Raw genomic sequence first — 11154 nt, 5'->3', positions numbered from 1 at the left:
AAACAACCTTCAATAACAAATTCAATCACTAAACTAATAACAAAACACCTGATAGCAAAAAAAAAGGGGATAAAATGAGGTCAATGTTTCCCTAGTCCGCATATATGTACCTAATATAAGAATTTATCCAATTTCCGGTTAAACCGCACTATATAGATACAACTAGGGATCGATTCTGGATAATTTGGAGTTTAACATGCTTCAGCATCTAGAATGAAGTCCCGCAAGGGTTACACTAGATTCTCGGGGCAACTCGAGATCTTCGTCTGCAATGGGTGGTGGTTTGACTCCATATGAATAGCGGTAGTGTGAATAGCGGTCAGTAGAAGTCTAAAGTGTGTTTCGTTTGTAGTCCGGTCGTTGTATTGTTCGATGTCGTCGACGTAAGAAAGGAAAACCCTCTTGATATTCCTAGGAGGCGGTTCCGCTTCAAGCAGACGACTACAGGGATGGTTTCTGCGAAAAGCAAACTGCTTGGAGACGAGTGCATAATGTACCTTGTGGGCCTCAATAGGAGACATCAAGAGATATCGTTTAGAGTGCTGTATTTTGACGCGTCTGAAGGTTCTTCGTCTGCGTTTCACTACATCCAGGCGACCATATCAGTGCAGCGTAGTTTACAACCGGCCGACCGATTACCTTGTATATTGCTCACAGTATATTGCTAATAATAATCGCGATCGTAAGAGGAGTAAAGAAGCACGGTTTGTAGAGTGTAACTCCTAAAAACTTTGGGTTTTTGGCAGTCGGAATTTTAACGTCATTGTGAATATGGTCGCTATGGATTTAGTGGGGGAGAGTGTCAAGCTCCTACTTAGTAATACATAGTCATAGTCATAGCTGTTTACTTAGTAATACTAATAAACCTTTTCGGTTCGCACTGAGCAGTACAGAGGCCTGATAAACGATCGATACAGAAGACAATCCAACAGACATGGACGGTTATTAGCTTTAGTAAAGATGAAACGTCACAGTGCAATTGATTTTTCTGCTTGCTAACGATAATCGTGAATTCCGTTTATTATAACGGTCATCTCCCTAACTCAAACAGCATATTGTCATTATTTAGTAAAGTTTAAATTCCATCTAACAAATGATAGGTGTGGCTTAGATTCAGGACATTGAGGACATCTAAGGTAGGTCTATAAAATGAGCCGTTTCGAGTGTTTCTTTCCATGTGGTTTCCGGGAGAAAAGAGCTAGTTGAGTAGGATTAATATGAAATGATATATGTAGCATTTGGATGACGTATAGGAATATTTATATGATGTCTCTGAGAAACGATAGGGAAAGCTAGTCAAAAGACAATTAATCATCTTTTGTAGTGTTGTCTTGTCTAAAGCTTATTTATTTGCACTCTAACAATAACCAGAAACGCATTTAGCGGTTGAGAGTTTCTTTGCGAGTGGAAGCTGTCAAACATAACATGCAGTATTTGCCGGTTTTACTTTCAAACTCAGCATTTTTTTATGAAAAATCAGTTGAAATCACAGACCTAGAAAACAGATAATTCACATAAAATTGAATGGTTAATTCTCTAAATGATACAAGTGAAAGCATCAATTTTTGATATGACAAAAAATGACCTTTTGAAGACCTTAACGATATAGATCCCATAAGGAAGTTTCAAAAGTTATGTAACATTTCTGTAAGTTCAAAATTGTATAACAAAAATTAGCATGTAGAAGACTTCAAATATGAAATTTTTGATATTTCTTAAAAGAATATTCTCCCTCGAAGAGAATCATGATTAACAAATATTTTCGATCATTTTTGACAGCTATTTACTTCATTTCAGTAGCAAAGGGACTAAGTGAGCTATTTTTAGCTTATTTATGAATATACATATGCTGCATTTAAAATAAAGTTGCAGTTGGGAATAAAAAAAGAAGCTAACCTGTTCACGAGACTGTAATTCTTCGAAATATGTGATGTCTTGGCCATTAATTGTAATTTTTCCTGTACCTGGTAGGCGAACTGTAACATCGCCGCGTGCTGTCTTACGTAAGCATTCTAAACGATAGGAAATGTATTAAATTCATTTATATTGTTCAAATCAGGCTATTTTAAGACTACATACCATATATCGTAACAAATTGACGACCTTCAGCATCGAATTGCGGTTTTGGTATCTCTAGTTGTTTGGTTTGATCCAAAAGTGGTTTGGCAAATTTATTTATAAAATCTCGACTTTTATATGAAAATGGAAGCGATACTAAGCGATCCATTGCATTGGTGAAATTTGTATATTCCAATTCATTTATTTGTTCCACCAATATTGCTTCTAGTTGATCCTTAGTTAACCATTGAAATCCAGTGAAGTCACTTAAATAAAATCAAAATTATTTCTTATAAGATTAGGATAAATTAAACTTACACTTTTTGATTTGGGTCAGCGCGTGTACCTCGACGCATCATACGTTCCTCAAGATCATATAAGCTATTCATCTCCTCAACAATGTCCTAAGTAAATTGCATTTGAATAGAAATAATCAATAATCGATGATTTGAATACCTACGTATAGTAATTTAAAGAAATTCGGCCGTCCAGTGTAGAACATACTATGAAAGGGACGACCTGTTTCATCAAACTCTGCTGCTTTACGCGCTGGAAAGATTTCTTCAGGGCTTTTCATTAGAGGACGTGCTCGCTTATCAAACAATCCAGAGGGGAATAAATATTCGATAGCATTCTACAAACAGAACAATCCAACTATAAATTTTATTAAGAAACTGAGCATGTTTACTTACATCGATGTCTTCTTGCGTAAACGTTTCCGGGTCTTCTCCCATCATATTCGCCAAATGCCTTTTACCAATTTGATACTCAAGCTTCTGGGTTTTCATGAATTCATCATTTTCGCGAGCACGTTCGAGGTACGCTTTCATGGCTTGGCTAACTTTATGCTTCTTCACTGCTAGGGGTACAGCTTTGACGGTTACCTCAGTTCCAAAATTGCGGCTTGCTTGCTACAAATTAGATATAGGTTAGGAATATTATATTAAGACACACTTCAAAAAATTATACATATTCAAGGATTTTCGATAATTACAATTTGTGCTGCATAACTATCAGTGATTTTGTATATATTTTGCACATAATTTATGTTATTTTTAAGGAAATTTGAACCAAATCGTAGCGCTACAGCCATATTGAAATGTTTCAAGCAAATGAAAAACTGTGACAATCTGTCGAACAGCTGATTACAAACGAGAATAAACAAAACAAAGAGCGTGATAATTATTACAGCATAACAGTGTTGGAACAACACAAAAAAATTTTGTTAAGCAATTAATTTTTAATACCATAACCGAATTGTTTATTATCATACTAACATACATGTTGATACATCATGTAAATTATTTTATTTTCCTATTATTAAGGGGTGTTGTGGAATCCAAGACAGATTTGCGTAGTTGTCAGAGAAGCAAACCAATTCCGATTTTCAATGGTGTCACAGAATCTGATTGGATTTTCGTCTTTTTGATGATCTGCAAAACCAGAGCAGAGAACGTCAATGAATACGTTCTCTGGTTAATGAATAGAGAAGGCGTAAATGTTAAATAAAATCTTTTTGAATACTACTTTGTAATTCCAGATGAGGGATCAATATGCGAAGTGCTATAAATAGACACAACGAATATTCCTAAATGAAAACTCGTTGCGCATACCTATTTAGATTTATGTTTTCAATTTCTATGATATGACAAAATTTATACTCGTAATTATGAAAAGCCTTCTGAATTAAAAAGCCGCGTTTCCACTTTTGGGGTGGCTGAGCTCGTAAGCGTGAAGGAGTTAAGCTCAATCCGAATACGAGCCTATAAGTTCGAATCATTAACATTCTTTGGTAATACCTACTATATTTATTTTTTGGATTAATTTATATTTCCAACCAGATCAGATTCTACAATATTCCTTGATTTTTTTAAATCACACTCAATAAACTTGTTTAAATGTAACGGTTGAATAACCTACACTTGAGGTGAATAAAATAAATACAATTTAAACTTTTACAAATAAACAATCAATTGTAATCCCATTTAAATGTTTTTGCTTTCATTTTTCGTTTACATCATATTTTCATAGTTTTTAATCTCCGATTCTTTATCCTCCATTTGGTTTTGCAAATGATCTAGAGTCTCCTGCATACGTTGTTTTAATGTTGGATTTTGAATAGATGATATTTCTTGTGCCTTTTGTGTATGTTGAGCTTTGAGTTCTTCGTACTGTCTACGTTGTTCAGCTACCCTCATCTGTATCTGCTCGGAATTTAGATGAGTCGTTACCGTATTAGGCTCACTTGAAAAGTCGTCATCATATTCGTTGCGTTTTTGGTCTTCATAATAACCACTTGGAGTTACCAAATTCGAATTTGAACCACTGAATTTTGATACCATGTCATCCGCGTCAGCTTTTGGACTGCCAAACATTGTTTTCTCGAATTCAGTTGCGCTATCTTTTGAAAGATTCATACCGGTAGCATTGTCGTTACCAGCCCCACTCATACCGCTTGATTTGGCAGCAGCGTCACCACCACCGTTGCCACCAATTGAGAAATCTGATAAGCGAGAATCGTCCGCTGATAATCTTGACATTTCCTCGATATCTTGAATGCGAGATGTGTCCCGTCGTATGTCCTCATCGTCATCCGACGAAGAAACTTCTTCACCAAAAATATCATGTTCACCAACCCCCCCAATCGGTCCGGAACCAGATGGCAATTCTTCATCATCGCCATCAGATTCTACATTTATGTCTTTCTGAGAAGAAGAGTCATTATTTTTGTCACCTTCGTTCATAACCTCATAGTTGTATTCTTCCTCTCCTTCATTGTAATCCTTAGATTGCTGCTCTAAAGAACGTTTGTCCAAATCTTCATTTATGATTTCGAAATCTACTTTGACGGCGTCATTATCTATACGCAAGAGACGTTTCACTTCTTTCTCAATTTCAGGAGCTTCTACATTTTTCTTTTTTAAAGTTTTTCGGAATCGTCGTTTACGTACATTTTTACATGGAGGTGTAATTCCATGTGGCCACAAATATTTCTTGTCCACCTTATTAGGATCCTTTTTTTTGCCTTTGTTAGGAGACTCTTTCTCCGAATCCAACGCATCAGGTTCTTCTTTGCAGATCATCTATGAAATAAATCATAAATTACAAATGCAATCATCTCAGAAGTCACATATCGATAAATATTCTCTACCAGTTGACAGATATCGGCGGATTTGTAAAAATTTTTGCTGTCTATAGTTTTAAGACATTCAATTATTGTTGGTAAATCGACCACCTTAGCATGTAAAAGCCAATGGTCAAAACGCAGTTCGCCATAACGTAGTTCGTTATCCATTTTAATTGTCATCCTGTCCTTGATATTACCTGTTAATAGAGCCTCATGTAATGCTTTTGCAGGCTCCTGTTGAAACACCAAAAGGGTTTATATATATTTAAAGTAATTGTATGATCAAGAGATCTATATCATTTACCTCGGGCAATCGAAGTATAAATTGATTTTCCAAGTCCACTCCATCATCACGCGGTTTTGTTTCATGTTTCACTTTCTCAGTTTTCTTTTCAATCATAATGAAAGTTTATACTATTTTACAAAAATTGTTGAAACAATGTTGAACGTAAAAATTAACTACTTTGTTATTTCCCTTCTTGGTAAACTTTATTTTGATGTGTTGCTTTAAAAGCATTGTTTTTGTTTTGTTCCTTGTCATTCACAATAATGATGTTGTAACGAAATTTGGCTTTACAGCAATAATTATGGTGAGTATAATCTGTAATCTTAAATAAACTATAAGATAAGCACTTTTGTAAACACATGAAATAAATTTTTATACATTAGTTTATTCATTTTTTTTATTAAATAATTGTTAACTAACATACAGAAAACGGAGATTTATATCTCTAGAGGATGATAGAACGATTCATGAATGATAGAAGTAAAAAAATTATATTTAATATTGACTTTGGTTACTCTAGGTAATTCACAATTGTTAATGCAGAATAAGCAAATGGGCAGAAATTTGACAGTCACTTAATTTTTCTTATTTAGACAAGTTACCTATTTTCGTTTTTCACGTTTATGACCGGTAATGAATCTAATTTGTTCATTTGCTTTTTATTAAAATTAATAAAGTTTTACCACTATTCTCAATAAAAAATAGAATTTGGTAAAATCCAGTCGGGCGCTTCATTATGCTTTCGCAAACTACTCTCTGCTCAGGGGGCCTATTAGTCTTATCGTTGTTGTTCTTTTCAAATTTTGTCAATGCGCTTTACGAGGATCAAATAAAAAAATTCGATTGGTAAGCAATGGAAAAACTAAACATTTGTAATTAATCAATTGTATACTGATAACAAATTATATTCAGGAGGCTACAAAACATCGGAGCGATCGATCAGGCGCATTTAGAATTAAATCCCCTTAGTCCACGTTTGCTGGTTAGCACCCAAGAAAATGTAATTGCCGTATTGGAACCTCAGACTGGAAAAATAGTATGGCGACAAGTACTTGAAAATTTACCACGTGGAGATCTAAAGTTAATGCAGGTGGGAACGGCTTCAGTGAAAATAAATGAACCTGAGAGCACTGCAGCAGCACCAACTAATTCAAAGCACGGCTTCGATGTCCTTACCGTACAAGGTCATGCACCTGCGTTAGTACGTGGCTGGAATGTGGCCAGTGGTAATCTAGAATGGGAATGGTCTTTAATGCCCCTTCAAACAGAACGCGCTGAATCATCCTTTTGGTTCTATAAGAACGGTTTACTGTATCATGTGATTCCAACATGGCATAGTCATATTGAAGTGACGCCATATTTCGCCACAACTGGACGGGCAACAGAAACAACAGGAAGAATATCTGCTGGATGGATTAATGCTGACAAATGTATCCTTAGCGGTGTTTACTATACCTGTTTGGAAGGTAATCAGATGATAGGCATTGATTTGACGGCAAGCCAGCCACAAATTTTGCGAAAAACTTTGGAGAATGTTTCAAAGGATAAACTTCGTGCTGTGGAGGTTAGTGATAAATTACATATACCAAATATTTTATTCAATTCTAACAAAAGCAATATTACAGGGTATAAGCGGTGCTTATTTGATTGGAAAAAGATTGGTTAGCATACATGAAGCCTCTGTTGTATGTAACAACTATGAAAGTATTAGTTTCATGTTGGGAAGATTCCAAAAACGACGAGTTTTAGCGCAAGCAGACGTTGTTAATAATGTGAGCTATAGACATATATATGCTTTCTAAAGAAAACATAACAACCAAAGTATAAATGAAGGCAACTTAGAATTATTTAATCTTTAAATATAAATAGATTCTTCTTTGCTTCAAAAGTGTGGTTATGTCTTGTCTGAGAGTAAAACTATGTCAGCGTCACAATCAATTATACATTTTTTTTAGGTTTTGCAAATTCGAGGACACTATGTGGATAGTTGTGAGTCAGTACCAGAAATGACTATTAATATGGATTATGCTGATTATTATGGCACACCAACGTTGAAAACATTCGCTTGTGCACCACAAAATAAAGGTTGTTTGTATGTGCTCGGCACTGAAGACGAGTCCATTTTGGCTGTGAGCAAGGGCAAACTGCGCTGGGTACGACAGGAGTCCCTAGCAAATATAGTGGCTAGTGAATTCATTGATTTACCGCTTGCTGATGCAGAGGGAACATTAGAAAATGAAATGAGGGGAAATACAGGTATGCTAAATATTTAATGTTTAAAGTGAAGAGCATATGACAGAAAAAAAAAAATTGATCCCTTTCAATAAAAAAAACATACAAAATTGTTTCTTGCACGCGGACTTTAAAATACTTTAGTATCAAATATGAAGCTTTCATTAGATATTTATATATTTATTTTCTCTGGTAATTTTTTTACGCTGTAATCTGGAATTTTAAGAGGATGCTACGAGACTGGAAAGTGAGTAAGCAGTTAAAAAATTGTAAACATTTATGAACAAAACCCCTGATTGTCGTGCTTTTTTTTTTTTTTGATGCTCTTTTGATTTATTTTTAATATACATCTTTTTTTAATTGCAAAAAATGCTATCTTATATGTAGACATATGCAAATAATACATATATTTTGTTATTTGTGAACCATTTAATTGCTTTAGCACCTAATTTTTCTTATTATATATTTAGTTATGTTAATGTGCGTAGTTGAAATTTGTGCGTAAAGTATATAATTATATAATTGTATTTAGGTGATATTATGAGTGCATTTTCGCGGCGCATATCTACTCAAGCTATGCAAATTAAGAGCATATTTCTACATGTTATTGGCTTGGGACAACCACCAACTGATACACAGAAGGCTGGATTAGTACGAGATTCTTTTGGATTGCATAAAATGTTGATTGTGTTGACACGCAGTGGTAAAATCTTTGGCATTGATAACATAAGCGGTAAACATCATTGGCAGCTTTATTTAAGCGATATTCAAAATTTCGTAAATCAGGAACCTATGCGATTACTGGTACAGCGTACATCTAAGCATTTCCCACTACAGCCACTTTGCACTGTGGTAGCTAAGGAAAAGGTAAAAATAATTCACAATATTTTACTACCGTCAATCATGTGTACATACATAAGAGCGGGTTGATTTACAGGAAGCCAAAAAAAAACGGAAAAAATCTCATTGGCGGGATTCTACAGATCATTCTGAATATGTGTCAATTTCATTCGAATATCACGAAAACTGACGAGAAATTTTTATAATCTCGAAAAAAAAACTTCACTTAAAACGTCGCTGGCTCAAAACCGGTTTTACACCCATATTCTATTAGGAAAAAATGTTCAGAATGATCCATAGAACATTTCCCCCATATGCGATTTTTTAGAAAAAATTTAATCGCACTAATATACATATGTATTCATTTTTAATTTTCCTTGTTTTATTCAGCTAACCGGCAATGGTGTGCTATTTCGCTTTAATCCGATCAATGGTAAGCCCGCCGAAGGTGGACTATTGAAGTTGAATTACAAAATCAAACAGCTTACGCTGCTAGCTGAATCGGAAAAGGATTATATAAAAGGGCTGCTGTTACTCGACGGACAAAACAATGTTGCCGTATACCCTCAATACGTTCAAGAGATGGTAAAATATTATTTACATATAATATGACACTTGCAGAGCAACTTTTTAATTTGCGAATTTTTCGACGCTTACTTTTAGGCACATGGCATGTATTTGTTCACTGCAGACAAATCAAATGCCGTTTTGGACGGTTTCTTTGTACAATATGCCGACGCTGTAAGGGCTTATACACATTTATATATACACTTATTTTCTTATAATTTATTATGTACTGATAGGTTTTAAGTTCTCTGCCGATATGGAATGTGCGCCTTGGTGGTCACAACAATGACCATCAACTAGTCGCGGTAGCTGGAAAAAATCCTCTAGAACATGTTCACTCGCAAGGCCGTGTGTTGGTTGATCGGTCTGTGCTTTATAAGTATATCAATCCCAATTTAGTTACTGTGGTCACGCAAGCCACCGACCCTACACACAAATGTGAGTACAGGTTACCCAATTATCAAACCTTTTATTTAACATTTCTCTCTTATGTTAACAGTTTTATTGAACGTCTATCTAATCGATGCTGTATCTGGCTTAATTGTTTTCTCTATGTCCCACCGCCGCGCCAGAGTACCGGTACATATTGTGCATTCCGAAAACTGGCTAGCTTATTCGTACTATAACGACAAAGTGCGCCGCACCGAAATCAGTAACTATTTCAATTTTGTTAGACGAAAACATAAATAAATATTTTAAATTTATTTAATTAATGCAGCTACAATAGAATTATACGAAGGCAAGACACAGGCCAACAGCACCGTTTGGAGCTCATTAAATGCACCTCCCTTGCCAATGGTTGAACGGCAATCCTATATCATACCTACAATAGTGGAGACAATGCGAGAGACTATTACCGAGCGCGGTATAACAAATAAACATGTGCTAAGTATGCCAAACAAATATTTATTTTCCAATTCGTACAGTTTAAACTAAACTTGTTTTTTGTTCTTTTATAGTTGGCACAGTAAGTGGAGCCATCATTGAGATGCCTTGGGCTTTGCTCGATCCGCGTCGCCCAATAACAACGAACACACAGGGCCGAGAGGAGGGTGCTATACCTTACATTCCTGAATTGCCATTACCAACAGAGAATATCATAAACTACAATCAGACAATTGCACGCTTAAGCAATATATTTACAGCACCCAGTGGTTTGGAGAGTACATGTTTGGTTTTGGCGACTGGTTTAGGTCAGTGTCAGACAACAATATTTCAAATTATTTGTAGAATAATCATTTAATAAGCAAAAATGTTATTAATATATTTTGCAGATATTTTCGTGACGCGCGTTGCACCATCAAAGACATTTGATTTGCTAAAAGAAGACTTTGATTACACATTAATTACGGCTGTGTTGCTGGCCCTAACAAGCGGTTCATTGGTGGTCAAGCATCTGGCCTCACGCAAACTATTAAAACAAGCATGGAAATAAAATAATATTAGTCAATCTGCATGCGCCCAATGCAACAACACTATAAAGTAATAAATTTAGAGTCATTAATAAATAAATTAAAAATCATACCTATAGACAATGGAAGGTATAGCAATACACTATACCGAAATATAAGCAAAATAAAATTAAAATAATTTAAAAAAAATTTATATGTACATACATCTATGTGTTAAATTAACAATCAGCTGGCGCTTTAATTTTTATAAAGCAAACGTGACGTATATGCTTTTTAATTAAAGTAACGCTTTTAATTAAAGTTACTTGAGGTATTTTCGGTATTATATTTCTTTAATTAAAATTGTATCTTTTTTTTTTTAATTATACATAATTTTTGCTGTTAGCTAATACGAGTTTGTATTCCTTGGTCTTATTAATTATTATTTACCAAAAAATTAGCAAATGCGAATCAAATTTGCCGAACAGTTACAATAAATTAATTTAAGAGAAATAAATTACGTTTGTAAACTGCATAGGCAAAGGAAAATGCGTTGTTATTCCAGAAATAGAGTTGTGGGTCTTCTATTGTTCTAAGTTTCGGTGCACCTTTCTACTTACTACTACTGATCTCCGACGTGTAGGGTTTACTTA

General features: G+C 34.8%; 3 protein-coding genes across 5 annotated transcripts in view; 1 reads left to right on the top strand and 2 right to left on the bottom strand.

The window, feature by feature from the left end:
• mRpS9 (mitochondrial ribosomal protein S9) overlaps window positions 1-3212 on the bottom strand; it is a 31543-nt gene extending 28331 nt beyond the window's left edge. Inside the window, exons 1-6 of the mRNA XM_014242925.3 lie at window positions 3053-3212; window positions 2751-2969; window positions 2519-2692; window positions 2377-2462; window positions 2080-2324; window positions 1897-2012 (exon numbers count right to left, since the gene is read on the bottom strand). Coding sequence (XP_014098400.1) covers window positions 1897-2012; window positions 2080-2324; window positions 2377-2462; window positions 2519-2692; window positions 2751-2969; window positions 3053-3151 — 939 coding nt within the window. The 5' untranslated portion in view covers window positions 3152-3212. The remainder of the gene's footprint in view (window positions 1-1896; window positions 2013-2079; window positions 2325-2376; window positions 2463-2518; window positions 2693-2750; window positions 2970-3052) is intronic.
• A 792-nt stretch (window positions 3213-4004) lies between these two features.
• On the bottom strand, window positions 4005-5709 carry Taf7 (TATA-box binding protein associated factor 7). The gene is made up of 3 exons (XM_014241458.3): window positions 5490-5709; window positions 5210-5419; window positions 4005-5141 (listed from the first exon to the last, which is right to left on the bottom strand). The coding sequence occupies exons 1-3, from the start codon at window positions 5583-5585 to the stop codon at window positions 4071-4073; spliced, it is 1377 nt and encodes a 458-aa protein (XP_014096933.1). The 5' UTR covers window positions 5586-5709; the 3' UTR covers window positions 4005-4070.
• Window positions 5710-5992: 283 nt separating this feature from the next.
• Window positions 5993-11050, top strand: EMC1 (ER membrane protein complex subunit 1). 3 transcript variants are annotated; one of them, XM_036373685.2, is made up of 14 exons: window positions 5993-6101; window positions 6177-6317; window positions 6384-7035; window positions 7097-7243; window positions 7427-7727; window positions 7930-7950; window positions 8236-8570; window positions 8934-9128; window positions 9207-9284; window positions 9347-9548; window positions 9610-9762; window positions 9829-9999; window positions 10070-10303; window positions 10385-11050. In XM_036373685.2, exons 2-14 carry the CDS (start codon window positions 6208-6210, stop codon window positions 10543-10545), a joined length of 2760 nt encoding a protein of 919 aa, XP_036229578.2. In that variant the 5' UTR covers window positions 5993-6101; window positions 6177-6207; the 3' UTR covers window positions 10546-11050. The 3 variants fall into 3 exon arrangements, with proteins under 3 accessions (XP_036229578.2, XP_014098765.2, XP_069962849.1); XM_014243290.3 differs by lacking the exon at window positions 7930-7950; XM_070106748.1 differs by lacking the exon at window positions 5993-6101 and having other exon boundaries at window positions 6109-6317.
• The last annotated feature ends 104 nt before the right edge of the window (window positions 11051-11154 follow it).

This window comes from Bactrocera oleae, chromosome 2 (genome assembly GCF_042242935.1).
Source record: "Bactrocera oleae isolate idBacOlea1 chromosome 2, idBacOlea1, whole genome shotgun sequence".
Lineage (NCBI taxonomy): Eukaryota > Metazoa > Arthropoda > Insecta > Diptera > Tephritidae > Bactrocera > Bactrocera oleae.
The sequence above is the reverse complement of the archived record's forward strand: the minus strand, read 5'-3'. Positions and strand labels throughout refer to the sequence as shown.